The 24,441-nt window shown below is 44.8% G+C and overlaps 1 protein-coding gene across 5 annotated transcripts in view; it reads left to right on the top strand.

Moving 5' to 3' along the window:
* Positions 1–24,441, top strand: part of DOCK7 (dedicator of cytokinesis 7) — a 175,265-nt gene that overhangs the window by 109,660 nt on the left and 41,164 nt on the right. For 3 of the 5 annotated variants that reach the window (XM_044430507.1, XM_044430504.1, XM_044430503.1), the window contains 9 exons: positions 5,650–5,746; positions 6,993–7,127; positions 7,430–7,582; positions 8,441–8,599; positions 9,396–9,496; positions 9,586–9,778; positions 11,327–11,470; positions 13,009–13,140; positions 15,193–15,207. In XM_044430507.1, coding sequence (XP_044286442.1) covers positions 5,650–5,746; positions 6,993–7,127; positions 7,430–7,582; positions 8,441–8,599; positions 9,396–9,496; positions 9,586–9,778; positions 11,327–11,470; positions 13,009–13,140; positions 15,193–15,207 — 1,129 coding nt within the window. The remainder of the gene's footprint in view (positions 1–5,649; positions 5,747–6,992; positions 7,128–7,429; positions 7,583–8,440; positions 8,600–9,395; positions 9,497–9,585; positions 9,779–11,326; positions 11,471–13,008; positions 13,141–15,192; positions 15,208–24,441) is intronic. The other 2 variants (XM_044430508.1, XM_044430506.1) reach the window with 1 other exon arrangement.

Below are 24,441 nucleotides of genomic sequence, written 5' to 3'. Positions count from 1 at the left end.
ACAGGATGTTAGGAGTGGTTCTGTAATGAGAAGCATGTCTGTCAGTATGCTATGAATATTGTAGTCATGCTACTTGTTTCCTGATAATCCAGTGGCATCATTCATGAAACTCACAAGCACTGCCCTATGACAAAATAATTCTGTCATTTTCCTATAGCAGGGGGAGGTATCCTTGTGCACACTGTTCTTCGCACCTGCTCTGCTAATCAGGGCCGTGTTGACTGAGGTTTCAGGTAGCTACCTAAAGAGCCTTCCCCAGTTCTATTCTGTCCTGGTTAGCTTTGACTGACCCGAAATAAATTAAGCTCTAGAATTCAGAAGTGCATCATGTTCTCTTACATGGAAGGAAAAGAGCCAGAGCTTCTGCTGTATCTCTTAGAGGTTTCACCCTACAAGGACTGAAACCACTTGGAGAGGGATCCTTTTCCCAAAAGCTCAACCCAGGTGGAACAAGACTCATCTGGAGCCACACAGCCACCTCCACCCAGGCCAAACTGAGCTCTTTAGAGCTCAGCCTCTGGCTGGAGAGTATGGAGATAAGGGCATGGATACTGGAGAAGATTCATAAAAGTACCTTAAATGCAAGAAAGGCCCATGCCATAGAAACTGGAGACAGAAATAATCCAGAGATCAGTGAGCTGCCTTTAAGAAGTTTAAGGACACAATCCTATTATGATTCCCATTATCCCTTCAATTTGGAGACTTACCATCCTCTTCAGAGCAGACAGAGTGGTAGAGGTGATCTTCACCTCCCCATCCTCCTGCCCTGTATCTCGTGCTAGATGAACTGGGATGATCTGTCTAGGGACCATAGGATTGAGTCCTAAGGCACTCTTTTGTTGAAGCCTTTGCACTTACTGCTGTATGCACATTTGCATGGTATCTGGCACATTTCGAACATGGGGCCAGTCTCCTTATAGTAAATATTTTAGCCATAGAGGTGATTCTACCAGTGCTGGTCTAGCATTCCCTCTCTACCATTCCAATGCATCAATCCTTGCCAGTTTCTTCTTTAACTGGCACAGTCTTTGCAAATCCCACAGAGAAATGCAATGTATATTTGCTTGCAGAAAGATACAGGATCAATTTCTAGCCTCTATGGATGTGGGTGGGAAAATTCCTGTCTGAAAAGGAGTCACTTCCATAGACAGCAAAAGAAACTACCTAATAATTTGACCCAGACCATTTGTCCATTTAGCCTAGCCTTCTCTCACATGGTGTCCCTCCTGATGTTTAGGGCTTCTGCTCTCATCATCCCCAGTAAAGCATGACTACTTATCAAGAATTCTGGGAGGAGATCTCTGGAGGTTGCCAGCTTATGAAGGCTGGGTTAGATGAACCAATAGTCTGTCTTGAATTTTAGGAAGCTTTGCCAGCTATCTGTGGAGCTGATTCCAAGGCAAATAGTAACATAGAAACAGAGCGAGTCAGAAGGGGCTTCCCAGGCCATCTAGTCTGACCCCTGGTTCCAGCCGGCTCTGTTGATGACATGCCTACCATGGGCATGTGCAGCCTGTCCTTGAATACCCTCACCGATTGGGCTTTAGCCACCTCGTGTGGAAGCCCATTCCATACCCTTGGGATCCTAACTGTCAGGAAGTACAGTGGTACCTTGGCTCACGAACTTAATCCATTCCACGACTCTGGTTGTGACCCAAATTGGTTGTGACCCAAGTCAAATTTCCCCATAAGATTCAATGTAAATAAGTTTAATCTGTTCTGGCCCCTCTGAATGTGGTTGTGAGCCAGTTTTTAGTCGCGAGCCAAGTCAAATTTCCCCATAAGATTCAATGTAAATAAGGTTAATCCGTTCTTTAACTATTTTTTTTAAATCAGAAAAAATTGAAACAAAGTGACAAAGAACAACAAAGTGACAAAGTACCCTACAGTACAGTACAGTACAGTGGAGAACACTAACCTAGGTTGTGGGGAGGTTATCATTTTGAGGGAGAGTCCCCCTCCATAAGGACATTGGGGAGATCTCTTTCAAGGGTTTCCTCTCTTCTTTATCTCTTAGCTGCAGGGTCAGTTTTGGTGAAAAATCTGTCTATAGTCACTTGCTTTTTTCCTGCGCTGCATAACCCTCCAGAAATGAGAGATCACGTTATTTTACTATCCATTTTACTATCATCTACATATTTGACCAGTAGATTGGTTACCCCTTCTTCCAGGTCATTGATTAAAAAACTGAACAGGATCAGTCCCAGGTCAGAGCCCTGGGGGACCCGCTTGTCACTGGCCGCCATCCCGATGATTCCCCATTAATAGTTACTCTCTGCTCTCTGTCTGCCAACCATGCCCTGATCCATTGGACAGTGCATTGTTCTGTCCCAAAACTCCTCAATTTCTCAACCAGGACATCATGGGGCACTTTGTCAAAGGCCTTGCTGAAATCCAGGTAAACCACATCCACCACGTTCCCTCTGTCTAGCCACCTTGAAACCTTGTCATAGAATTCCACAAGGTTTGTCTGGCAGGACCTCTTTTTGTGGAAGCTGTGTTGTGTGGCCACCAACTTCCCTTCCCTATCTAGGGTTACTAGATCTTTTGCTATTGTCTTTCCTACAATGGATGTAAGGCAGACCAGTCTGTAATTCCCCATGATTGCTCTACTACCCTTTTTGAAAGTTGAAACTACTGATGCCACCCTCCAGTCCTCTGGAACTTCACTCATTCTCCACAAGTCCTCAAAAATGGAGGCCAACAAGCATGAGAGAACCCCTGCCAACTTGCAAAATACTCTCCAGTGTAACCTGTCAAGGCCCAGTGCCTTTGTAACGTCCACCCCAGTGCCCATTTCCTATGGAGGTTCCTCTTACATCTAATCCCTCTTACCACCTCCTTTCACATCCATGATGACACTCTCCTTCACCTCCCCACCTTACTTGCCACCTTGAGTGTCATCAACCCCTCCTGAACTCTCTTGCCTTTCAGTACCCTCTCCCAGGAGACTTTCCCCAGTCTGGCCTTCACTTGACCAAAATTGGCCCTCATGAAGTCCCAGCTTCTAGTATTCAACCTGTCACTCATCCCCATTCCCCAGATCTCATAGCAATGGATGGAGTGATCAGTCACATCCAGAGTTCCCCTATTCTTGCACCAGGCTGGGGACTTGCCTCCAGCCCAGCATACACCCGAGACCACTGTGGAGCAGCTGGCCCTACCAACCTTGTCATCGCCAATTGCCGCTGCTGCTGGTGGGACGCGCCATGGAACCACACGCTGCCTCTGCTCTCTCCGTGCCACCAAGGCCTCTGTGGGAGCCACCTTTATCGCCCTCCCTACCCCACCCCCTGCACAGGTGGCAGGTGTGTTGTCTTGAACAGGGCAGGCAGGAACTGATTGGGGCATGCCATGCCAGAGCCCTCTTCTTGCCGGCTGCAGCCAGGGCCAGCAGCCTTGAGCCAGCAGCAGAAAGACAATGGCCAAAGGGCATCACCGTTTGGGGCCAAGAGGGGCCAGGCCAGGCCAGGGATTCTGTCCAATTTTTTTCCCTTGCAGCTATGTTTTATAATCTGGTTTTAATTTTGGAATGGATTTACCTGGGGAGTGCCCGGGTGCCGCCATTGTGGTGGTGTTGGGCAGGCGATGGTATGGCGTTGGGGGCCTAACAGGCCAGCATAGGAGAAGGAGGGACTGATGTTTGATGCACGTCCCCTCTTCTGGTTATTCCCCCAACCAGAAAGTTCCTGGTCGCAATATCAGCTGGCCCCCGGGCCTGACGGTGTTACTGTTAAACGCCATTTTGGCCTGTAATAAAATCTCTCTCATACATAACTTGATCATGGATGAGGGGACCCACCTGGCATGTATTACCAAGACCTGGGTGGGAGAAGGGAGAGATGTCTCCCTCACACAATTGTGCCTGCCTGTGTATCTGGTGCAACATCAGCCACGCCCAGAGGGAAGGTCAATCTGGTGTCATTTTGTTTGGAGGGCTTCAATATAGTGGGCATGTTGTGAGACATGCATTTTGCCTGACCCAAATTGAGAGAAAATGTAGCACATGTACTGCTACTATCCATGAGAGATCATTACCAGCTTTTTAGGAAGTACCTGTAGTGTAAGCACAGCAAAGTGGAAAAGGGATGTTTTGCACCGACCCAGTCATATTAGCAACCCTTAGAAGTACATTCCTATAGCACCACCCTGTGTTCACATCACAGAGTATAATATGCTACTTTCATTGATGTGAGTCTGAAGAAATAATTTCTCCAGCATAGGCCTGATTTTACTCAGCTGAAGTGTCTTGGATACATACCTTGTTGTTTTAATATCTAGTTGACTGCATGCTGTGCAGTCTTAATGAAGAGATGTTAGGCATTATTTGGCTAAGCGAGGAAACGAAAACGAGCTAGCCACAAGCCTATGGAAAGGAGAATAAATCCAAATTATTGTTGCTAGAATTCAAAGGACACTTTCAGTTGTACACAGTTGGGCATGCTCACTAGTCAAGCATGTACCTTTTCTATGAGAAAATCCCATGTTTGATTTCTGGCATGTTTGGTTTGAAAGGATTGCAGGTAGCAGGACTTGGATTGGGAATGATCTCTGCCTAGAACTTTGCAGAACTGCTAATAATTAGAACAGACCCTTCAGTCGTATTGGTTTGATTCAGTATAAGGCAATTTACTTGTTTAGCATTAGTGTTTTGGTTTTTCTTTTCTTTAAATGGCAGAGCCCATTGCACATTTTGGAAAGTCAGTTCCAGAAGTGGTTTGTCCCACTGCTCAGGAAATACGACCACTTTAACCTGTAATTGTCTTTCAAGCAACCTTCTAGACAGTAGCAGATGACAATTCTGTACATGCATACTGAGAAAGTGCAGCAAGTAAAGACATGATTGAACCATGATATCCATGTTCATTTCTCCCTCCAAGTTTCTGATTACATTCCAATCAAGTAGATGTGTGTTTATTTCTAATTATGGTTCAGTTGCATACTGTATGTATCCAAATTCCAGCAAAAGTTACTGAGCTTCTCCTTTGGCAGTTTTACTCTAATTGTCTCATTAAGTTACCTATGATTTACTGAGAACTGTAATCAGTTCTTTTTTCTGATTCTGTCTGTTCTTTCTTTTATTTCCTCTATTTTAACCCTATTTCAGAAGTAATTTTTTTATGTTAGTGAAGGTGCTTTAACTGAGTCATACCATTGGTACATCTAGACTGGTATTATCTACTTTGACAGTAGAGTTTCTTTGTCGGGGTCTCCATGCATCACAGATATATGGGATTCCTCTTCTCCTTATGTTTACATGGAGGAGAATGGGAGGAACGCTTTCCATCTATGCTGGCGGAGTCCCCATATATGTGTGAATGCACGGATGACCACTCGAAGAACGACAGTTACAGGTAAGCAACCTGCCTGTCTCAGGCAGAGGTCTAATAGATGCTAGGGAATGGATTTAATCTGGAACCTTCTGCACACACAGTACAGCTTTGCTTTAGAATCCCAAACCCAAAACCTACATGTGAATGCAACGGAAGTAGTGACATTCGGCTTGCAAGCATGATATAAACAAACAAAACAATACATACAATTTGATTATTTCTTTTAGTATATTTTCACAGTTTCACTAAGATGAACTTTGCTTTTTTTGCTTCTTTGAATAAAAATGATATTTAATGTATTCTTTCCTTTTACCAGATCACGAGCAGAAATAGAACACGAGGCACTTATTGATGGCAATTTGACAACAGAAGCAAATCTGATTATTTTGGATACTTTAGAGATAATAGTCCAGGTGAGGATGCTAAGGGACATTTTACAGAATGCTGAATGAACTGAATGGGATAAAGATGTCTATAGAAAGAGCTGATGCTTTGCAGTACTAGCAATGACCCTGTAAAAGCATGTTCTAAAATGATTGCCATCATAGCCAGCCTTGAAGTAAACCAAAAGAAGTTACTAACTTGTGAGATAGATTAACTAGTTTATGAGGCTAGAAGTCTGCATTTTCATGTTGGCCATGGAACTAAGTGCTGTCACTGGGCCTCAACAGAAGAGAAGCCTCTTTCTCCAAAGCTCACACAGAAATGCAAGCTTCCAGGATCTGGACAGGTTAGAGTTTCTCTTCTGTTGACCCTCTGTATGTCTTGCTGGTCACAGGAAAAGAGGCTCTCCTCCTTTCATGGCAAGCACAGAAACCAAGTGTCTTCTTGTTTGCCTGCAGGGAATTCTTGGTTGGCTATGGCTGCAGTACAGGTTGTTCAATGTAAAGCTGATCATTGCTCTTTTGTATTGGGATTTCTGCTGATGCTTTCTAGACATTCAGTCACCTCAGCTCATCTGCTTTATAGAGTCACATAGGGAAGGTGGGAATGGCTAGGGCAAAGACTACAAGTAAAGCAGATGTGATTTCATCTCTTTTTGCTAGGTTATGTGTTGCATTGTTTGTAACAGGTTGATTGAAAGGCCACCTTAGGAAGGTAGTAGTAGTTGCTGGTGCTGCAGCAATAATAGTAATCGCAATCCTTTCTGCAGGCCAAACCTATGCATACGTTCCCAGATCTAAGATCTGTTCAGTTCACTGGGGAGTATTCTGAATTAAGTGTGATAGGATTGCAACCTCAACCATTTATATTTATATTTTTTGTCTCTGTGAAGTATAATTGCTAACTTCTTTGATAGTTTGTAATCTGCTAAGCTTTTTCATTGTTGGCTTTTTGGAGACAAGTGTGAGTGTGTATGCGTGCGTGTGTGCTTGCTTCAAAACTGCTACAATTTTGGACCTCATGGCAAAGAAGATACAAGGAAAAACAGGCTAGTTCTGTTACCCTGAATATGCTAAGTGTTTTTCCTAATGGCTATACTTCTTTGCAGATTTGCTTCACTCCTCTCCCCCCTGGACGGCTGATGTCATAGAAATGATTATCAGTGCTCCACTGTAAACATGTGCAGTGCTTTCTTTTGAGGATACTTTCACCCTTGACAACTCTAAAGATAACTTCTTTTCTCTTTCTCTTACACTTGGTTATCTTTGGTTACAGACAGTCTCTGTGACCGAATCCAAAGAAAGTATTCTTGGTGGAGTGCTGAAGGCTCTTTTACATAGCATGGCCTGCAATCAAAGTGCTCTTTATTTACAACACTGTTTTGCAACTCAGAGGGCCTTGGTTTCAAAGGTGAGTGCTTTTAGGGAGAAGCTCCATTTGATCTTTGAACTTTTTTCTTATAAATATTTCAGACGTATTTTACATTAGAACTTCCAATATTTAGCTATTTTGTTGTGTAAGAGTTTTCCCTTCCACAATTTTACTGCAACTGGGGACTTGTTTTACTGGAGTGGATGGACAACTATACAAATGAGAAACTCGAGTAGATAATTCCCTTGGTGCAAATAATATAACAGCAACTTGACATTTGGGGTGCTTTGTTGGCTCAGCCACTTCTGTTGAATGACTTGTCTCTTGGGTTGCTATTCTAGTTCCCTGAACTTCTGTTTGAAGAGGAGACAGAGCAGTGTGCCGACTTATGCCTTCGACTTCTCCGCCACTGTAGCAGTAGTATTAGCACCATACGCTCACATGCCAGTGCCTCTCTGTACCTCCTTATGAGGCAAAATTTTGAGATTGGGAATGTAAGTATATCATTGCTAGAAACACGGTACGTGTCTGAATTGTAGTGAAAGTGGGACCTGGGAAAACTGTTCTTAATGGAGAGAGTCTTACACAGACCAAACAACTTGCCATGTACTTCACATTCAGAGGGTGTAATCCTGTGCACTCTTGAAATAAGACCACGCTAATCTGTAGTTAGCCATTCAGCCACAGATCAACCATAGAGAGACAGAATTTGTGAAATAAAAGGAGGTCTTCTGACCTGATCTCAAAGAAGACAGATGTTTTTTCTGCCTCGGGGCTGTGGTATTTATTAAGCTAGTGTTGAGAGCTATATCACTGCAAAGGGGTCCTGGCTACCTGAACGAGCGCTTACGTCCGTATATGCCCGACCGCCCTTTGGGATCTGCGGGAGAGTCCCTTCTCCGGGAACCCTCCATGAAAGAAATTAGGAGAGTAAGTACCCGGAGGAGGGCTTTCTCTGCGGTGGCGCCCAACCTATGGAATTCACTCCCCAAAGAGGTCCGCCTGGCACCGTCGTTACTGGTTTTTCGGCGCCAGGTAAAGACCTTTTTATTTAAACATCATTTCAATTGTTAAAACATATGATCTGGCCAGGGCAACTTCTTCTTCCTTCTCTTTCTCCTCCTATATTTTTATTTTATACTGATAATTTTAATTTTATATTTGTAAATCAATGTATTTTTTGTATTTTTGTATTTAATGGTAATTTATTATGTACTATTGTATTTCAATGTATTTTATCATGTTGTAAGCCGCCTCGAGGTTTCGGCAAGGGGCGGCATAGAAATGTTATAATAATAATAATAATAATAATAATAATAATAATTGCCTCAGTAACAATTATTGTGTTTCAGAACTTTGCCAGAGTGAAAATGCAGGTGACCATGTCACTCTCATCCCTAGTGGGAACATCTCAGAATTTTAATGAGGAGTTTTTGAGACGTTCTCTGAAGACCATTTTAACCTATGCTGAAGAGGACCTGGAATTAAGGGAGACAACATTCCCTGATCAGGTTAGAAGGAATATTACTTGGCATGAAAAATGGTTGCTAGTTCATTTCCTTGAGATCTGCTATAGCATTTCTCAGTTAAATTTAGCTATTTTCCCTTTAGGTTCAATAGGAGTAAGTTTTCTGTGCCTACGGGCTCCAGTCCCAGGATATTGACCCATGAAATGGTACATAAATATGTGGACTAAAATTACAGATATCAGTTCAGGCTGTTGAGACTAAAATAAGATTTACTTTCCCAAGTTTGTATTTGGATATAAAAATGAAATTCAAAGGCAGTTTAAAGGTTTTAAAATATTTCAGTGAACTAAACATTTTATATTTTTATTGCGTTTTTAATTTGGTTCTGATATAATTTGATTTATTGTTTTTGTAGGCGGTTATATTTGCTTTGTGGCCTATAAAGCCCCAAAATGATGAAGGGTGATATAAAATGTGTCAAATAAAAATAAACATTGAGTTGAATTTTCAAACTTGACTAGGCTAAGTATCGAGTTGTACAAATGAGTTGAAATCTGATGTAAGATTCCCTAGAAACTGTTCATCCAGTCTAATAATGCAATCAAAATTTGGACAATGGATGAATTAATATTCAATTAACAAATATTGACTGGTTGACAAATGTAAAATTAAATGTGGCAAAGGAAAAGGTACTGTTCCCTTGTGGACTTTATTTGTAATATATGCAATGGTGAATGGATTTTTTATTTCATTTCCTATCAATTCCAAAGTAACAGAAAAATGCTTGTTTTGCATAGAATCTTTGCTTCAGATCCCACCTCCTTTTTTTGTATTTAAGGTCCAAGATCTTGTGTTCAACCTCCATATGATCCTTTCTGATACAGTTAAAATGAAAGAGCACCAAGAAGATCCAGAGATGCTAATTGACTTGATGTACAGGTAGAGTTTTACTGAACTTGTTGCTTTCTGCAGAAAGGTAAGCAAATAAAGATGCATTGATTAGTGTCTTCTGGGTTTTTGAAAATTAGAATTGCAAAGGGCTACCAGAACTCTCCAGACCTGCGACTTACTTGGCTACAGAACATGGCTGGGAAGCACTCTGAGAGGAGCAACCATGCAGAATCTGCGCAGTGTTTGGTCCATTCTGCAGCCCTTGTTGCTGAATACTTAAGCATGCTTGAAGATCGAAAATATCTCCCTGTAGGATGTGTTACATTTCAGGTAATACAGTTTACTGACAAAACTGCACAACTGGATGATGTAAATTCCCAGAAAATATAATACGATGCATATTAACAGACAAATCCTAAGCAGAGGTGGCAACAGTGAGAGGGACCTGTTAGGATCACAGCCTGCCAGTTTGTACCAGCTCGAGCAGAAGTGAGGGGTAGTTGTTCTTTGTGGTTTTCCCCAGCAATTTGGGTTTCTAAAAAAAAAAAAAAAAACCAATACTTTGCCATTGATAGTCATGGGGGGATTTGGTGATGCTAGCCCCAGACTGATGCATCAGAGGGGCTGGATCCTGGGGTGCCAAGCAAGATCTGTACAGTTTTGCATCCAGTGAGTCAAAAGACCCTGACATCTGCCCCACAGATCACCCTGATACAGGGCCTAGCCATTGCCAGTGGCAGAAATGCACTGTGCAGCTAGCACTGCACAGTAAGAGATTATCTGCGGGAGGCATTTTTGGGCATGAATTCATGTAATATAATTGTACTTTTCTACTCATACTGTTGGTACAATACATTTCAAGTCAGAACATAAGAAGGATTTTACTACCAAGGTTTCCCAAAAACAGAATATGCTACAGCTGCCCGAACTAAGTGAAAACCCATATTTCAAATTATTTTGCTGTATAGTCAAATAAATAAATATTGTGCTAACTACTCCCTCTTGAAGTCTGGTTAGACTTGTTTTGTTAAAACAAATCATTGGGATCAAAGAGGGTGCCTGCATTTGGTTAAAATGAGTAGTTGTTTGTGCCTCAGCACTGTGAAGTGGTACCACACTATCAAAGAGTGCAGAGAAAATTAATGTGGATTGGCTGCACTGCCCTTGTTGCCATGTCATCGGGAAAGCTCTTGGTCCTAGTGCCAGAATGGCTGATACAAGGGTGTGGTGAAAGTCTGAAGCCCCCCAAAAAATCATAGAATCACTCTTGACAGGGGATATGGCAAGTTGTATGAAGTCTGGATTGACAAGACTTGAGTGGGTGCAGTATGTTAACAGAACCCAAATATTGTTGCATGGTGAAGAGAGAGTATTAATTTAAGGACCAGAGTATAAAATTCCACCCCTTGCAGGATCAATAGAGATTTTAAAAAATACTCTCAGAAGTGTGTGTGGAATTTCAGAGGGAAACAGGAAGAAGTATTGACACTGAAGTAAAGAAAAAGCCTCAGCGACACCAACTGCACTGCAGCTTGGTCCTATGGCAATTCTGCAGAATAAAATGTTCTCATTCTAGGTATTCTGTGGTGGGACCCCCTTAACAGACGTTTTTACATTTTTACTGGTGCCCCATTCTATAAAAACATATCCTTTGCTTAGCTCTGCAAATGATCCGATTGTTTTAAAATGTAATTGCAGTTTGACACGATCCATCAGATTAGAGCCTTAGCAAAATGTTAGCTGCTTTGGTTTCATGCCCTGTAACAGAGAATATAGCATAAGCACAGATTTTAGAGAGAAGTTTTAGTTGTTTGGTCTGTGCTTAGGAAGTGGACCTTACTGCTGCTGAAAATAATCCTTTCTCTCCCACTGCTGCAGAACATCTCCTCAAATGTTTTAGAAGAATCTGCAGTTTCTGATGATGTTGTGTCACCAGATGAAGAAGGGATATGCTCTGGAAAGTATTTTACGGAAGCAGGTCTGGTTGGATTGCTGGAGCAAGCCGCAGCCTCTTTCTCCATGGTAGAAGAGTTTAATGCATGTATTTGGTTAAGCAATCCATTATGATTTTATATAGTCTCTACATGTTAGAAAACAGTGGGCTCACAATTCAGAGGTATGACATACATTGTTTCCCCTGCAGTGAGTGAAATGGACACATACCTGTTGAAGGACCACCAAATGTAGGTGTTTGTAGATCAGACCACACATACTTGTGCTCCTGAGAGCATTGATGATTTCTGTGTTTATCCAACATGCTGTAATGTGATGATCCAACAATAATACGTGAATCTAGTATTTGCTATGGAGCCTTTTAAATCAGCATTACAATTCTTTGAATTCCTGAGACTGGCTTTACTATGAACTATGAGGAAAAAGTCCTTCATTGGACTGGGAACCAGCTTGAAGGGCTGTAAATGTGTGGTTCCATTTTGGATATATATTAGCCCCTGCTGCTATGTCCACCAGGAGCCACCTGCTTATTCTTAGGCCACACTAAGGCAGAAGTTGATTAGGGAGGATGGGCAGGAGACTATGTGATTGGTACTCCAGAGGAGATGGAGGGGAATAGCACATTTTTAAACAGCATGTTGTCCAAGATTCAGATAACCTGGGTCATTCTAGCCATTGAATTCAACTTGCAAACTTGCATTATATGCTCAAACAGTGGTCTGTTGTAGGATTGTTTAGCCTTTGTGTAATCCACAGTAGCTGGGTTTAGCTAAGACAACAGTCTTTCATTCAGTATTGAGTATGCAAAGTGCCAGCCAGCACATATTGTAGTGGCTTAAAAAACCCATGCTGGGCTGTTTTCATTGTGTAAACTGACACTCTGAGTCTGAGTGGTGAAACAAAGCAAGCAAAGGGATTTCATTCTTTGATGAACCTGGAAAGGTAGAGAAAGGAGAGAGGCAAAAATATGGCCGTATGAATTGCCTGATCCCTTTCTGTCAGCATTTTGAAGGGGAAAGACATTTTTCCATACACACCTGTTCTTCAGACAGGTTGAGATATATGTACATTTTGTTCTTTGGAATTTGCACTACAGTACTACAAGTATTGTGAGATACAAAAATGTGTATAGGTGTGTGGGGCTGCCATCCCATAATCTTCACAAGTTACGAGTTAATTAATGAGACATCAGATACTGTGAAGTTCTTGAAAAATATTTGCATGTATAGGCACTCCATGCAGTTGGCATAATCTGTAAAAGGGTTGTGTTGCATGAGCTGAAGCAAACGTGCCGTGTTGGCATCTTAGCACAGCTGCTGCCTGGGGCAATATATAGTAAACATTTCACATGTACAGGCTGGCACATACCATCAGCACTCAGAATACAGAGACAAAATATACATTCACACAAGTTTCACATCCAACTCTCTTACATGTTATTTTTAATATATCTGACTTTTATCATGTGTTATTTATTTCTCTTTAGTAACAAAGGTATCCCAAAAAGAACTGTAATCACTGAAGCATTTTAATCCCATGTTGTACTGAGTATTCTTGTTGTTTATTTAAAGAAGGTATGGATCCATCTGATGTATACTGTTTTGTAGGCTGGCATGTATGAAGCAGTAAACGAGGTTTACAAAATTCTTATTCCAATTCATGAAGCTAACAGAGATGCCAAGAAACTGGCCACAATTCATGGTAAACTCCAGGAGGCATTCAGCAAAATAGTTCACCAGGTAATGACTTAGAATCCTTTGCAAGATCTACAGTGAGAAAATTGTAAAGATATATTAGGGAAACTTCCCCTTCCTCTATACAACATACAGGAAAGACTATTAATTGTTTTTCATGTCACCAAAGCATGCTAATATAGGGGAACCCATAGGCTGCATTACAAAGTGTGGAATCTCTAAAACCAGTCAAGTATAGATTTAATTATTTATATATTTAAACCATTACTATCCCATCTTTATATCCAAACAGAATCTCTAGATGGCTGAGATTACAATTAGATCACTCCTTGTTTTTCTAGAGCCCTCAATCTAGGTTAGGTGACTCCCTTGTAATGTGGTTATCTCTGTGGGCTATGAATCCATTGTTACCCAAACTGAAGGCCAACTTCAAAATATATGACAGACTTCATTGTAATTAAGGTGTTTTAAGCCTTGTATTTTTACTATTGGATCACTGAATGGACACTCTGGGAATTTTATTTTCTATTTCTTGTTTGCATTCCCTTAAAGCAGTAGTACCTAACTTGTGGCTCTTCAGATGCTGTTTTGGCTTACAACTTCCCTGATCCCTCAACATTGGCTACGGTTGTAAGCCAGAACAACTGAAGGGCCATTTAAAAAAATCACAACCATAAACAACTTAATTGGCAGGAATCTGCTTTTTGATGCTGCAGGTGCTTTCTGCTTTCGCAAATGGTGGTCTGCATTGTGCCAGTTGTGTGGCAGTGGATCATCCTGCTTTTGTGCAGAGAGAACAGAACTTTTCCTTGGTGCATGGGGTAAAGCCACTGGTAGGCTGGGAATATATTGGACTGGAAATAAAAATATGAGCTCTTTAAATATCAGATCATGAACAGACGGGATTTTTGCAATTTACAAAGCATTAAATTTGTCCTTGGCTCCAGAGTATAAACAGGGGTTCTCTCGCTGCTTTTACATGCGAGTATGCACCATACAGATCATTTTCCTTAAAAAAAAAAAAAAAAGTTAGAAGCAACCTTGGCTCATGTGCTGCTTGGGTTTTAAACACTTTACATTTATATCTCACCTTTTTTCTTCTTTTAGGGAATACAGCCTTGTTTATGTATTCTATCCTAAAATCCCTATAAACTTCATGTTCATTCAGAGCTCTTGTGTCCCAGTTCACCACCCTTAATGGCCTTCCCACAATGGCTTTCCAGTATTCCCTGTGAAGTTTCTATGGGCATGTGACACTCACTGTACCCCACAGCACTTTTCCATCCTCCCTTTGCAAACCAGCATTTCCTGCTTAGGTCAGCTCTATCTTTAATTATGGTTGACATTAATACTGTTGACAAAGCTTCCTTTTTTACAAGCGTTTGAACTTGGAATTTGAAGCAAAGCAGTTGATGCTTCATTGGTGCCAACTTGGAGCCCACTACAAAACCTTGAATGGAATTCTAAGGATCGGAAACACCAAATCAGTGTAGGGCCTCTGTAGAGCTGCTGGGTTGAGGTGAATCCTTTTCCTAAATGTACACATATTACAGATATAGTTAAAGTACATCTATCACATGGTAAATATTGCTTTGACAACTTGCAGTAAAATGAGTTAACTTTTAACTAGAGCTCAAACACATATGAAAAATAATTTGCATCTGTTTTACAGACATAAACAGTAATAACACAAAATTAATGTTAACTTTCATTCCTTGAACACCAAATTTTGTTGCACACCTCAGCACAAAATCTGAATTCCTTCACTAGGACTAAACTACTGAATTAATTAGTTGAATTTTAGCCAATGGTGAACATGTTGTAATAATGGAATGATGAATGTGCCTGAATAATCACAAATGCTCGGAGAATTCACATTTGAATTTAATGCTTAATAATGGAAAGGAGAGTTTTATCCATACTGTAATATTTCTTCTGGGCTAAATGAAATGAAAAGGCTAACTTAAATGTATGGCAGCTAAAAATCCTTCAGTCCATTTCAAGTGAATGGTGCCTTATTGTTGATGGTCATATTTTGGCCTTTAAGAAGAGTTCTGATTTTGTTTCTGTGATTTTTTTTTACTTTTTATTACACAGAGTACAGGCTGGGAGGTAGGTAATGTTTTAGTTAGTAAAGAACACTAATAGATTTATGACTTCTGCCAATGCTTTGCCCACATGTGCTAGCTGTGGGTATTTCTGTTGCTGTCTGCTATTGACTTGAATTAATTAACCAAAGAAATATCAGTAAAACTGTTGTGGTCATTGTAGACAATTTAGATAGTGCATGAATGCCTTTGTATGACACTAATGAGGTTCTTTGGTGAATGAGCCACTTTTTACCATCACTAGTTTGTTATTTTTATATTCCATTTCTCATCAATATTGACAGAAAATACCATCTCTTCCCATCATGTTTTCACCCCCAACACAGGGGTCGATTTAAGTTCTAATGCTCAAAGAAATTGAATGCAAAAACTAGTTCCCGTTAGAAAGATGTTCACTCCTATTATAATATAAAACTGTGGTATTTCTAAATTATAAAAATTCACCTGTTACATGAAGTTTTGAGAAAGAGTGAAATTTAGATGTCAAATCCTGAAGAATGAATGGCATAGTTCAATGATTTGGTTCTGTGATAGGGTCCTAATACACCTGAATTTAATATGTGTCAGGCTGTAAACCATGATATTAGCCCTCAGTCTATAATAGAAGCAGCCTATGAAAAATCCTGTGCTAGGTACACTCCACCAACCCCACCTTGACTTGTATAGTCCTAGAATTTTACACTTACTTTAAAATTGTAGTGGTCACATTCAGATGATTAAGGTATTGGCTTACTAAGCCAGGATGCCTGAATTGTAAAAAGAAACAAAAAAACTGTTGAATTAACTGTAGCTTTTCATTATGTCTTAATGGGAAAACTAGGGCTGATGGCTTCCAAACAAGTCAGAACATGAAGTTAGGGTGTAAAGTTTGGTTTCCATATCTCAGCATGTTTGGAAGCCAGTAGCCATAGTTCTTCGTCGTGGCCTCTGTGCATCACACATATGGGTGCTGCACCTGCGCAGTGCCTTTGGCCGAAAGATTGCAAACTAACGGTTTTTGGTGGGAAAAACTCCGCTCCCCCTCCCTCATAGCCTATAAAGAGCGGAGCGTCCGCCATTTTGTTCAGTCTTTGTGACCACCATTCGCTGTGCCTCGTGCCGCTTTTGCTCTTGCTCTGACCGTTGCTCATCTAGCCTGTTCTTCTTCTCGATTGTTCTTTCAGTTGTTATAGCCCTGGTATTTCTTCTAGTTCTTGTTCCTATAGTTCTTGTAGCTTTCTCTATTGTTCTACCTTTCTTTCAATCCTCTATCTTAAAAAAAAACCCCAAAAATATATACTTACCCTCTGTACTATCTCCCTTTTTTCTCTTTCTTGCGATGGCACAGTGAGCGGCTTTCCGCAGATGCATGGAGTGTGGTTCAAAAATGTCTCTGACCGACCCGCATGACCTATGCCTCCTCTGCTTGCGGGAGGGGCATAGGACTGATAAATGCTCTCACTACCTGGCCTTCTCTAAGCAAGCCAGGAAGAATCGTGAGAATCACCTCCGGAGGCTCCTATGGAATCGGGCTCTCATGCAGTCTGACCCGCTCATTGCTGCTCCGAAGCCTGGCTCCGCTTCAGTGGCTCCACCCGCATGCCCTTCGGACGAAGGCGCGTCTGCTATGGTGGTTCCACCTGCTTCTCCCAAGAAGAAGCACGAGAAGCGCAAGCACGCTGAACCTGACAAATCGGCAAGCCATAAAAAGGCCAGGAAGGAGAAGGCTCCTAAACCTTCAAAAAAATCGAAGGATCCGGAGCGTCCTCGACACCAGGACTTGGATTCAATGGCCCCCTCGGTACTGGCGGCACTTACCGTACCGACGCCACCCGACCCGGTACTTCAGGAGGCTATGAGGGTTACCCCTCAAGGGTCCCCTCACCGTGTGGCTGACCTTCCTACTGGACTGCTTCCAACTCTGCAAAGTGGTTCAACTTCTGATGGGGAAATTCAGGGCTACCCCCTAGGGCTAGGTCGCCCACACCTATGCCCACAGCCACTCTGGAGGCGGATGTAGAGATGTCCCCACCTAGGAGCCGGAGGACTCGCTCCATGGAGCAGCGCTCGGAGGGATGGCGTCGCTCATACTATCACATCTGGGGCGATCCGCTCTCCATCGGGTACTGTCCCGCTCCTAGGGGTTGGTCTTCACCACCGTCCCGCAACCGAACGCAGTCTTCGGGCCCGAGGCGTGCATCCCCGATACCTCCTCGGGATGGAAGTAGCTGCTCCTTCTCCCCGGCGGAGTCCTCCTCATCGGCTCTCCCATATTACGGTGCTGACTCCGACGATTCGGAGGTTGATTCAGTCTCCCCTGACGTTGCTGTGACCTCCCAGGGCCCTGCGTCACCGAATGAATCACATGTCTCCTTCGCGGATCTGATGTCCTGGCTTGTCCAGTCCCTCGACATCGATGCTGTCCAGCATCCAGGACCGACTACGGACAAGTCCTACGTTGTCGTCCGCGGGGAACAGGTCCACATTGTTCATGCTGCCGCTGATCACCACCTTACGGCAAGCAATGTCACAGCCCTGGGACTTACCCTCTCACCCTCAACCCACACCTCGGAGGTACGAATCCATGTACCGGGTTTGGGAGGAGGATATCCCCTTCCTCCTCCGCCACCCCAAGCCGAACTCGGTGGTTGTGGAGTCCTCCCAGGGCAGAGAGGTCACACTGCACCAAGGGATAAGGAGGGCCAAAAGATCGACTCCCTGGCCAGGGGAGTCTACGCTGCCTCAGGCGTGGGGCTGCGTATCTCCAATTACGAGGCGACGTTGGCGAGGTATCAATACTTCATAATGCAACGCCTCCACAACGTCACCTCGACCCTCCCGGACCACCAGGGTGACCTGGCCAAGGTCCTCATCGAGGAGGCGATGCGGGTTGCTGTCCAGCAGTTGTGCTCAGCCAGGCACCATGTGGACATGGACTCGAGGGCCTTGGTCATTGCCGTTTCACTCTGGAGACATGCCTGACTAAGAAATTGTAACTTCCCAGAGGAGACTAAACGTTGGATAGAGGAAATGCCCTTCGACGGGTCCGAGCTTTTCCACTCGTGCACCGACCACAAGTTGAAGAAGCTACATGAATTCCGCATGACGGCACGCAGGATGGAGATACAGACCCAGACCAGGTGTGAGTGGTCATGGACTCGTCCATCTTATAGGCAGTCCTACCAGCCTAGACAACAGCCCCAGCACCGACAGCAACAGCAGTACTGCCGTCCACAGCCCCAGCAACGCTATCAGCAGGGCCGCCGCCATTTCGATGATAGGAGACAGCGTTGACGGGACTGGTGAACCTTTCCTCTGCTCCTTTCCATACCCACCCCTCTCTCATCTGGGGATCGGCTGCGAAGCCGACTCCCCATTTGGGAGTCCATTACATCTGATCGGTGGGTACTGTTCATCATTCAGCACGGCTCTCGGATAGAATTCGACAACGTTCCTCCTTCGAGTCCGATCCAGTTTCCATCATGCTCGCCGGTACTACTCGATGAAATACAACAGCTTCTTCGTAAAGGAGCGATTCGTCAAGTAACCCCACCTGACGGACTCTACGGATTCTATTCCAGATACTTTACGGTCCCGAAGCGGGATGGTGGTCTACATCCGATTTTGGACTTACGTAATCTGAATCGATTCATTGTGACAAAAAAGTTTCGAATGACCACCCTTCAAAATATTTTGCCACTGCTAAGGAAAGAGGATTGGTTCGCCTTATTAGACTTTAAGGACGCCTATTTCCACATTTCAATCCACCCGAGTTATAGGCGTTTCCTTCATTTTGCTGTTGTACCCCATTTCTACGAATTTACAGTTTTACCTTTTGGACTGGCCACTGCTCCGAGAGTGTTCACCAAATGTATGGCCCCTGTCTGCGCCTTCCTATACCTCCAAGGCATACAAATTTACCTGTATCTTGATGATTAGCTGCTAGTGTCCCAATCTAGGGAAGGACTCCTCGCATCCATCCGTACAACCTGTGCCTTGTTGGATGATCTGGGCCTACGCATTAATACTGAGAAATCTTCTCTTCTTCCGACGCAGACGCTTACCTTCATTGGAGCCCACCTGGATTCAACGTTAGGGAAAGCCTTCCTTCCTCGGGACAGACAACAGATTCTTGCTCACCACATCCATCGAATGCAACAAGACGGGACGGTCCTGGCAAAGTCCATCCAGAGGATCCTGGGACATATGGCCTCCTCAGTTGCTGTGGTGCTACACGCCAGACTTCGACTCCGTCCGTTACAACTCCTCTTCAACAAGATGTTCCACCCACAGAGAGACCCACTGTCGAAATTGGTTCGAATTCCATCCTCGGTGCTCCATTCTCTGCTCTGGTGGTTGGTACCAGCCAATCTGACTGTTGGGGTTCCCTTCAGGCCACGATGTCCTTCAATAACCCTTGGTACCGATGCATCTCTTCTGGGATGGGGAGCGATATGCTCCGGCCTCTTCACCCAAGGCACATGGAATCGTCGAGAATCCACGAATCATATCAACTTCCTGGAGCTGCTGGCAGTATTCAAGGCCCTACACTCTTTTGAGGACATTCTCCAACATCGGGTCATTCAGATAACTTCAGACAACATAGCCACCATTTTCTATCTGAACAAACAGGGGGGAACAAAGTCCCCGACTTTGGCCAGACTTTCAATGAAAATTTGGGACTGGTGCATTCCGAGAGACATTACGCTGATGGCAGTCCATCTAGCTGGTACGGACAATGTGCAAGCAGATGGCACATGTTCATCTCTCACGAATGGGAGCTAGATCCTCGGACACGTGACCATCTCTTTCATCGCTGGGAGTTCCCCGATGTGGACTTATTTGCCACCCAACAGAACAGGGTGTGCAATGCTTACTGTTCAAGAGCGGGAATCAGGGACGGATCCCTAGGGGATGCTTTCATGATCCCCTGGAACAACCTGATCTTTTACGCCTTCCTTCCAATCCCTCTTATGATGAGAGTCATAGCAAAGATAGTATACGATCGAGCCTCGGGGATACTAATTGCCCCTTGGTGGCCACGCCAAGCTTGGTTTGCGACACTGCTCGACATCTCTCGCGGGGAATGCCTCCATCTACCACTGCTTCCGTACCAACAGGGCGGTCACTTCGCCACCCAAATTTACTGTCATTGAACTTAACCGCGGCGACTCTGATAGCTACCATTGCGCCACCGGTATCGACAACAACTTCAAGTGAATCGAATCCTGCCGTCGAATCCAGTGGGTTCGGCATTTCCTTTTCATTTCTTCCTTCTGTACCATCGGATTCAAGGATTGACCCCTCAAATCCGACAGCCTTTCATCCTGATATCCAACACATCCTTGATTCTGCTTTGAAGCCGTCCACACGGAAGTCCTATGTGGCTAAATGGAGACGATTTTCTACCTTTGCCGAGTCTCGTTAGTTCTCTCCATTTACATTATTGATACATCAAATCCTTCAGTTCCTATTAGAACTGCACCATTCCGGATTGAAACCGTCTTCAGTTAAAGTGTATACGGCAGCAATAGCCTACCATCGTGGCTTGGTTGACAGATCAACCATCTTCTCTCAACCTACTGTTAAGAAGTTTCCTAAGGGACTTCAGAATCTTAATCCATCAATCAGACCAGTAATGCCTACATGGAGTCTCTCTGTTGTTCTGCAAGTGCTTACGAGAGCTCCTTTTGAACCATTGGCAACAGTCGATTTGCGTCTGGTTTCATGGAAGACAGCGTTTCTTGTTGCAGACACTTCAGCCCGAAGGGCCAGTGAGCTCTGTGCTCTCCGCATAGACCCTCCTTACCTGAATTTTCACAGAGAAGAGGTTGTTTTGCACCTCGATCCATCTTTTCTTCCTAAGGTGGCTACATCTTTTCATATGGGACAGGATATTATCTTACCTGCCTTTTTTCCATCACTGTCGACTCCGTTAGAAAGATCATTGCACTCACCTGACGTTCGGCGCTGCTTAGCCTTCTACAGATCGAGGACTGAATCTATTTGACGCTCAAATAGACTATTCATTAAATATTCCACCAGAGATCAAGGTGATCCAGTCACTCCGCAGAGACTTTCCAAGTGGATAGTCCATACTATCACTTTATCCTATCAACTGGCTAAGATTGAATTCTTTGTCATGGCCTCTGTACATCACACATATGGGTGCTGTTCCTGTGCAGTGCCTTTGGCCAAAAGATTGCCAGTTAATGGTTTTTGCCGGGAAGCTCCGCTCCCCCTCCCTCCGTGGCCTATAAAGAGCGGAGCGTCTGCCATATTGTTCAGTCTTTGCGACCGCCATTCACTGTGCCTCGTGCCGCTTTCGACTTTCGCTCTGACCGTTAGCTTTTTCTTCTTGATTGTTCCAGTTCTATTCTCCCGGTTTTTTCTCCTTATTCCCGTTAGTTCACTATCCTACTCCGTATAGTTCTTGCAGTTTTCGCTTAACATTCTCTCTTTTTTCGATCTATCTATTATACACGCGCGCGCGCGCACACACACACACACACACACTTATCCTCTGCACTCTCTCTCTCTCTTCTTCTTTTTCTGCGATGGCGCAGCGAGCGGCTTTCCGCAAATGCGCGGAGTGCGGGTCAAAAATGTCACCAAATGACCCGCATGACCTATGCCTCCTCTGTTTGGGTGAGGGGCATAGGACCGATAAATGCGCTCATTGCCTGGCCTTCTCCAAGCAGGCCAGGAAGAATCGCGAAAACCGCCTTCAGAGACTGCTTTGGGATCGGGCTCTTATGCAGTCTGATCCGCTGCTCTCTGCTCCAAAGCCTGGCTCCGCTTCTGTGGCCCCACCTTCACGGCCTTCGGACGGAGGTGCGTCTCCTTCAGTGGCTCCCTCTGCTTTCCCCCAAAAAGAAGCATGAGAAGCGGAAGCATGCCAAACCCGAGAAGTTGGCAGGCCATAAGAAGGCCAGAAAGGAGAAAGTCTCTTAGCCTCCCAAGAAACTGAAGGACTCGGACCGCCCCCGGGATTCGGATTCGACGGCCCCCTCGGTACCGGCGGCGCTTACGGTACCGACTCTGTTCTTCAGGAGGCTATGCGGGTTACCTCTCAAGGGTCCCCACGCCACGTGGCTGACCTCCCATCTGCGCCCATTCCAACTCTGCAAAGGGGCTCAATATCTGATGGGGAAATTCAGGACTCTCCCCCTAGGGCTCGGTGGCCTACACCCATGCCCGCGGCTACTATGGAGGCAGATGTTGGGATGTCCCCACCAGGGAGCCGGAGGAGCTGCTCCATAGAGCAACTTTCAGAGGGATGGCGTCGCCCCTACTACCATACCTGGCGTGAACCGCTCTCCGTAGGATACTACCCTGCTCCTAGGGGGCGGTCCTCTCCACCATCCCACGACCGGCCACGTCCATTGGACCCAAGATGGGCATCCCCACAATCCCCCCGGGATGGAAGCAGCCGCTCTTTTTCCCTGGTGGAGTCTTCGTCATCGGCCCCACCTTACTACGGTGCCGATTCCAACAATTCGGAGGTCGACTCAACCTCCCCAGAGGTCGCCATGACATCCCAGGGTCCTGCGTCACCAGATGAATCCCACGTCTCCTTCGCAGAGCTTATGTCCAGACTTGTCCAGTCCCTCGATATCGACACCGTCCAGCGTCTGGGACCGACAACGGACAAGTTCTACGACGTCGTCGCAGGGAACAGTCGACATCTATCGTCCTGCTGCTGATCACCACCTTACGGCAAGCGATGACGCAGCCCTGGGACTTGCCCTCTCACCCTCAACCTACGTCCAGGAGGTACGAATCGATGTACCGGGTTCGGGAGGAGGACATTCCCTTCCTCCTCCGCCACCCTAAGCCAAACTCAGTGGTTGTGGAATCCTCCCAGGGCAGAGAGGCAAGAGGGCACACAGCACCACGGGACAAGGAGGACCGAAAGTTCGACCCCCTGGCTAGGCGAGTCTATGCTGCTTCAGGCCTGGGGCTGCGGATCTCTAATTACGAGGCGACATTGGCGAGGTACCACTACTTCATTATGCAGCGCCTCCACAGCATCGCCTCGACCCTCCCGGACCACCAGGGTGACCTGGCTAAGGTCCTAATCAAGGAGGCTATGCAGGTCGTGGTGCAGCAGTTGTCCACAGCCAGGCACCCTGTGGACACAGACTCACAGGCCATGGAATAGCCCATCCTACAGGCAGTCTTACCAGCCAAGACAACAACCCCAGCACCGTCAGCAACAAATCCACGAATCATATCAACTTCCTGGAGTTATTGGCAGTATTCAAAGCCCTGCGTTCTTTCGAGGACATTCTTCAACATCGGGTCTTTCAGATAACTTTGGACAATGTAGCTACCGTCTTCTATCTGAACAAGCAGGGGGGAATGAAGTCACCGACTCTGGCCAGACTTTCCATGAAAATTTGGGACTGGTGCATTCCGAGAGACATCACGCTGATGGCTGTTCATCTCGCTGGTGTGGACAATGTGCAGGCAGATCTTCTCAGCAGGCACATGTTCACCTCTCACGAATGGGAGCTAAATCCTTGCACACGCTACCATCTTTTCCAGCGCTGGGGGTTTCCCAACGTGGACTTATTCACCACTCAACAGAACAGGGTGTGCAATGCTTACTGCTCGAGAGTGGGAATTGGACATGCATCCTTAGGGGACGCTTTCATGATCCCGTGGAACAACATGACCTTCTATGCCTTCCCCCCGATCCCTCTTGTAATGCGGGTCATAGCAAAAATAGTGCATGACCAGGCATCGGGGATACTAGTTGCCCCTTGGTGGCCACGTCAAGCTTGGTTTGCAACACTACTCGACATCTCTTAGGGGAATATCTTCATCTACCATCGCTTCCATATCTTATAACCCAAAAGGACAGTATGCTTCGCCACCCGGACTTGCTCTCATTGAATCTAACAGCGTGATGAATCCGATGACTACCATTGTTCCCTCAGTGCCGACAACAACTTCAACCGATTCGAATTTGGTCGTCGAATCCAATTACTTGGGCGCTTCCTCTTCTTCTCCTTTCTTTGTTCATTCTGTACCATCGGATTCAAGACACGACCCGTCGAATTTGACAGCTTTGCACCCTGATATCCAACATATCATCAATTCTGCCTTAAAGCCATCCACAAGGAAATCATATGCGGCTAAATGGAAATGTTTTCCCACTTTTGCCGAGTCTCGTTCGTTCTTGCCATTCATGTCATCTATACATCAAATCCTTCAGTTCCTATTGGAACTGCACCATTCTGGACTAAAGCCG

The sequence above is a fragment of the Varanus komodoensis genome, unplaced genomic scaffold (assembly GCF_004798865.1).
Source record: "Varanus komodoensis strain SLA01 unplaced genomic scaffold, ASM479886v1 scaffold20_1, whole genome shotgun sequence".
NCBI classification, from domain to species: Eukaryota; Metazoa; Chordata; class Lepidosauria; order Squamata; family Varanidae; genus Varanus; species Varanus komodoensis.
The sequence above is the reverse complement of the archived record's forward strand: the minus strand, read 5'-3'. Positions and strand labels throughout refer to the sequence as shown.